The 5821-nt window shown below is 43.9% G+C and overlaps 3 protein-coding genes across 3 annotated transcripts; all 3 read right to left on the minus strand.

Moving 5' to 3' along the window:
• Nucleotides 1-1496: 1496 nt before the first annotated feature.
• On the minus strand, nt 1497-2141 carry LOC147990160 (uncharacterized). Its single transcript, XM_087537309.1, has one exon. It carries the CDS (start codon nt 2139-2141, stop codon nt 1497-1499), a length of 645 nt encoding a protein of 214 aa, XP_087393435.1.
• Nucleotides 2142-2780: 639 nt separating this feature from the next.
• LOC147990161 (protein FAR1-RELATED SEQUENCE 5-like) lies at nt 2781-3353 on the minus strand. The gene has a single exon (XM_087537315.1). The coding sequence runs from the start codon at nt 3351-3353 to the stop codon at nt 2781-2783; it is 573 nt and encodes a 190-aa protein (XP_087393441.1).
• An 81-nt stretch (nt 3354-3434) lies between these two features.
• Nucleotides 3435-4067, minus strand: LOC147990162 (protein FAR1-RELATED SEQUENCE 5-like). The gene has a single exon (XM_087537319.1). The coding sequence runs from the start codon at nt 4065-4067 to the stop codon at nt 3435-3437; it is 633 nt and encodes a 210-aa protein (XP_087393445.1).
• Nucleotides 4068-5821: the final 1754 nt, after the last annotated feature.

Below are 5821 nucleotides of genomic sequence, written 5' to 3' on the forward strand. Positions count from 1 at the left end.
TGTTCTTAATGTGAGCTCTGCTTCTTCTTTTCCTTCATTTTTTGCTTGCAGGTCTTGTTCCCCATGTTTCAGGAGCTTGCACTACAGGACCCACATGACAAGTGTGGTCACCACTACGCGATTTGCCTTGACTTGAAGAACCAACGTTTTGAGGTGCTTGATTCAATGCGTTCAGAAGCTGATGCAGACGTTACTACGCATGCTGAATACTTCATCAACAACCTCAAAGAGACATGGAACCGTCACTATGAAAACTCAAATGTCCAGATCAGACATTTTCCAATTGAGTACATGGCGACTACGAAGCAAGGAAACCGGTATTTTCTCATCTTTTCTTCATGTGTCCTCTAAACCAATGCTTACTCTTTTTTGTCACCTCTGAATTGAAGTTTACGATTTTTCTCTCCGTTCTTGTGAGTTAACCTGACTCTTTTCTTGTTTAGGCACGACTGCGGCTTCCACACGTTGGAATACCTTGCAAAGTGGGAAGGTCAACGGGTTCCTGTCATCACAGCTACAATGGTCGTCGAGCTCCGCAAAATTTACACATGGAACTGGTTGATGAATGAAGATTTCAACACGTGGTCCAACGCACGTGAGTTCACAGAGGAAGCTGTGAAGAAAGTCGCCAAGAAGTACAAGTGATCACGTGGTGCTCCATACCGAACGCCTACCTTACATTCTGTTGCCGAGGAATGTAAGGTATTACCTTGTTTTTTCAAAACTATGTCCGTGTAATATGCTATGACTGCATCTCCCCGTAGCCTAGTATACAGTGGTGGTGTGTGAGTGACATTTGAATAGTTTGTAATATATGTGTGGATGTGAACCTACTTAGGTGTGACAGCAGATACGTTATGTGTTTTCAGTATTATTATGCGCTTGTGGGTTGGTAGTACCAGTATGGTGTTTTGAATGCGTCCTTGATGTCTGAAAACATGGCAAATGTAGTTGATCAGTCATGGTTAGTGAAAGTTATCGTTCTTTCTTGTTTAGCTTTTTGGGTTTTTTGCACTGCTAACTGTACCGGCTAGCATGGTAGTTTGATCACGCAGCCGTAACCTATGCAGTTGATGCACGAGACCGTTTCAGCTTGTTTCCCATAGTTTGCACCACAATACAATATGTGTGACTAAATTGCGCTGACTGAACATGGAAATCTACGCAATGAAGATTCAGTACAACCAACATGGCATGTTCAGTACAACTAACATGGCAGATTCAGTACAACTAACATGGCAAATTTAGTAGAAATGGCATGGCAGATTTAGTAGAAATGGTATGGCGGATTCAGTAGAAATTGCATGGCAGATTCAGTTCAAGTAACATGGCAAATTCAGTGCCATACACGTGGCAACTGCAGCTATTCCTTCATGGCATTTTTACTTCAAATTCTGATGCCCCTGAAGAGTCATTCTCCAATTTTTACAAAATTTAGAACATCTAGATTACAAAAAAATGTCACCATGGACCAAGTCATAGTGCTCCAATGTTGTTTACAGATTGCCCGTCCCTTTCTTTGGTTTCTTGTGTTTTGCTTGAATCTCCAATCCCGATTTGTATCTTATCTCTTTTGGACGCCCTTTTGTGATGGAACGGGGCGGGTTCCTAACCTGTGTTTGTGTGCTTGTTGTTCCAGATCCTACCTCCGAGTTTTCAGATGATGGCCCCGTGGACGAAGGCACACTTGATGTGCGGGGGAACCTGTGTAAGGCTTCCTCAGCTTTCCTCTTCTTGATCTCATCAAGCTCTCTTTTGAGGGCCTTCCTGTGTTTTTCTGCGACCCTTGCTGTCTCATCATTCTTGCATGCTTCATCAATTAGTTCAGCATAGTTCTTTGTCAACACAACGTGCCTCACGGCTTCCATGGTTGACTTTGGTCTCTCGTCATGCACGGCCAAGACTGCGTTTGATGTTTGCGGCGCCAATGCGTTGTCAGCGTCCCAAGTCCATCGCCGCCTTATGAAATGGCGGGGCATTCGTGTCACCGCGTTCATGTCCATTACTTTTAGAATGTGACAGCACACAATCCCGCCCCGTTCGAATTTGCAGCATTGGCAGTAGTATTCGCCTTCGCTTATCGATGCCTTCACAAAGTAGTTCCTTCCCTTGTCCGGGTCTTCAGCTTCTGAATCGGACATGCCCAGGATAGAACACACCTTGAACGTATGTTCGTCCACCTAGAAAGCCGTGTACATGCTGGCATGCTTTATTTCTTTCTGGAATCTGCAAATTTTGTGTGGTTTTGTTAAACTCTTGTGTGAAGTTTTTTTGTAGCACCTTTTGTTTTTGTGGCCAATGGAATTACAATTCGTTCAAACATGACAACTACAGTTCATTAAACATGGCAACTGCAGTTGAGTAAACATGACAACTGCAGTTCATTAAACATGACAACTGCAGTTCATTTAAACATGGCAACTACATAACAACTTTATTTTGGCATTTGCATTCCATACCATCATGGCTAGTGGAATTACAGTTCATTAAACATGGCAACTGCAGTTCATTAAACATGGCAACTGTAGTTCGTCAAACATGGCAACTGCAGTTGAGCAAACATGGTAACTGCAGATGAGTAAACGTGGCAAACTGCAGTTCATTAAGCATGGCAAACTGTAGTTCATTAAGCATGGCAACTACATATCATGGTTACTCTGTACCTAATGGCTACTTTTCAACAAAATCATCATTTTTAAATAAGCATTTCAACTGCATTACATTCTACATGGCACCTAGTACCTTCATGATTGTGTAAATAAGATTGTAACACAACTGACTTACTTGTTAAAAATCTTGTTGGTGTATATCTTGCTCATCTGTCTCTCCATTGGTAAATATGTTAGCAATTTTGGCTGCTTGAGCGCGGTGTTTGCTTCTTGCTGCAGCTCGGATCCCAGTATTTTTTGTTGCAAAGCGGTGTACTGCTTGGCAAACTGTAGCAATGAGTTGCCAGGGCTCACGTAGCGCTTCAAAACAGCATTGAACCCCTCACTGTGCTGTGTAGTCTGCAGAAACGGGAAGAAGCACTGCATGAAGTAGGCCGGCACCCAGTACATTCGCTTCTCCCATAAGCTAGCAAGCGTCTCGTGGTCTTGGACTTGATATGTTTTGATCATAGCCATCCAGCTCCTTTCAAACTCCTCCACCGTTAAGCTGTGGTCCATGCACAGCTCGAATGCCTTGTGCAGCTCTGGACGGTCAGCAAAGAACGGTCCTAGCATCTCCTCAGCCTTCTTTATAATGTGCCACCTGCAGTGCCTGTGCACTGCCAACAGAAAGACCTCATCTATGGTTGCACGCATGCTAAAATCCCGGTCTGTTATTATGTTCATCGGAGCAAGTCCACCCATGCACTCCAAGAAGGTCTTGAACAGCCAAGTGTACCCATCCGTGTCTTCGTTCCGAACGAGCCCGCATCCGAACTGCAATGACTAATTGTGGTTATTTATTCCTATGAATGAAGCACATGGCATCTTGTACATATTAGTGAGATATGTCGCGTCAAATGAAATGCAGTCTCGGAAATGTTTGTAGGCTCTTCTTGTAGCACCATCCACCCAATACATGTTCCTGACACGGTCCTCATCGTCCAATCTTATCCTGTAGAAGAAATCTTGATCTTCTTTCGCTTTCTCATCGAAGTAGGCTATCGTGGCTTCTATGTCAGCCAACTTGCTTTCTCTATGGTACTTTGCCTTTAGGTTTGTGACGTTTGCTGGTAGGTAGGGCATGCTACTCAGAGACCCCTTTTTGCTGTGGATGAGGGAGAGTATCTGCACCATTCTTGATAGACCGACGTTACAATCATGTAGCAGCTTTATGAATTTCTTCTCGAGGGGGGTGAATCCTCTGTGGGCGGTCAGAAATTTTACCAAGTCAAACTTCTTTATTAGCTCGTGGTTGTGCTCGTCAAAATATTCAGTGACCACCCACTGTGATCCATCTATGTTCAGCTTACACCGGACAGGGCATTCCGTCTTGACAATGATACCTCTCTTTCGTTCCGGAACGATAGGTGCATCACCTTTGCCCTTCTTGTTTCTTCGTGCCTTGTAGCACCTCATCTCACCTCTACTGTACTCATTAGTTTTTTTAATTTTTCTACGGTATTCAGTGTTGACCATAAACCCATGGAACTTCGCATATGTCTGGTAGAATTCCTTTGCATCTTCAAATGAATCAAATCTCTACCCAAGATACGGTGGCTGGGGTACCATGATTTCTGATTGCCCACCATCTTCATCCCCTTGTGCTTCGTCATCGGTTTCATCATTCACTTCAGTATCGGCGGCTGTTTCATTTGCTTGAGTGTTGCTTGTGCTTGTGTGCACAGGTGTGCTTGTTGGTATTGCTGGCACGATTGCCATTTCTGACACTGACTCGGCATTGTTCGTGGCATGACTGTTGGCTGGCTGGTGGAAAGCGTCTTCCGTGCGCTCAGAGCTCCCCGCAGTAGATGTCCCCGTGCCGCTGTTAATTGTAGTTGAAGGTCCTGCAATAAAAAATCAGGTACAAGCGTAAGATTTTGCTTGAATGTCATGTTTATCGTAACGGAGTACAGCAACTGCATGTGATTTTGCATGACATCATTCACACAACAAGTCGTGAATCTGCATATGGCCATGCATGGCAACTGTAATTCTCTAGTAATGGCAACTACAGTCCAATCACATGGCAACTACAATTGCCAACACATGGCAACCAACGTCTTTTAGCATCAGAACTTGTAGCATATAGCAATGGCAGATATAGTCCAACACACATGGCAACTACTGTTGCCAACACATGGCAACCAGCGTCTTTCAGCATCAGAACTTGCGGCATATAGCAATGGCAGATACAGTGCAACATACATGGCAACTATTGTTGCCAACACATGGCAACCAGTATACTCTAGCATCAAAATTTGTATTCTAGGCTTGAGCTCAATACGCAAATGTGAACAATCATGAATGTTGCACACACTCTTATAGCAATTGGCAAATCCCGAAGACAATATACGACTCTTTGCACACGACCACTTGGTAGCATTTTTTGTTTATTTTTTCCACCACCACCGTTACAAATCTACTTTTCTTCACATGCTATTCCACACAAAAGCAAATGCAATACTATTTTCTGTTTTCACTTTTTTTTACCTTATTGTGCCGCATGTGCCGATCTTGTGTGGTCTGTCATTCCGATTTGATGTGCTCTATCTGCAATAGCGCTTTCCCGCAACTGTGAAGCTTGCCATGAGACGTTTGCCTATGTGGTTGCACCATAACAACCTGCGATCATGGTAGCAGTTGGTCATTGCATGGCAACTGTAGTTTGTTCAACATGGCACATGTAGTGGTCCAACCATGCCACACAGATTTGTTCACACTTGTCATCCACGGTTGTTTAGACATTGCAGTCACATTTGATTATACATGGCAACTGCAGTTTGTCCAGCCATGGCAACTGAAGTTGTCCGGTCATGGCAACTGTAGCTGTCAGATATGTTCCTTTCTCCTAACTCACTGTCCACAACTTCACTTTCATGCACTCACCTGTGTACGACGTTGATGGCAGGTACATGGTTGCCGCCTGATGCCACGTGCTGCATGAAGGTCCTACATTTTTTCCGATATAACTCGTGAGTCTTTTGCCATCCTTGCAAGTTTAATTTCATGTCCACAACAGTAAGTTTCTTTTTCGTATGCGTTACCTTGATTTTCCACATTAGCTAGCTGAAGTTGGTTGCCCGTATATTTGTCAGTGTTAGCGCCCTGTGACAAAACTTGCCATGCTGCCCCCCTGATTGTGGTTTGGTCATAAGAACCTGCTAAAAATA

The sequence above is a fragment of the Triticum urartu genome, chromosome 1A, assembly GCF_056163025.1.
Source record: "Triticum urartu cultivar PI428250 chromosome 1A, HENAU_Tu73, whole genome shotgun sequence".
Classification (NCBI taxonomy): Eukaryota; Viridiplantae; Streptophyta; class Magnoliopsida; order Poales; family Poaceae; genus Triticum; species Triticum urartu.

Excerpts from the sequence above, each read along its gene's own strand:
- LOC147990162 (XM_087537319.1), bottom strand. The coding sequence starts at position 4,067 with ATGAGGTGCTACAAGGCACGAAGAAACAAGAAGGGCAAAGGTGATGCA.
- LOC147990161 (XM_087537315.1), bottom strand. The coding sequence starts at position 3,353 with ATGGGTGGACTTGCTCCGATGAACATAATAACAGACCGGGATTTTAGC.
- LOC147990160 (XM_087537309.1), bottom strand. The coding sequence starts at position 2,141 with ATGTCCGATTCAGAAGCTGAAGACCCGGACAAGGGAAGGAACTACTTT.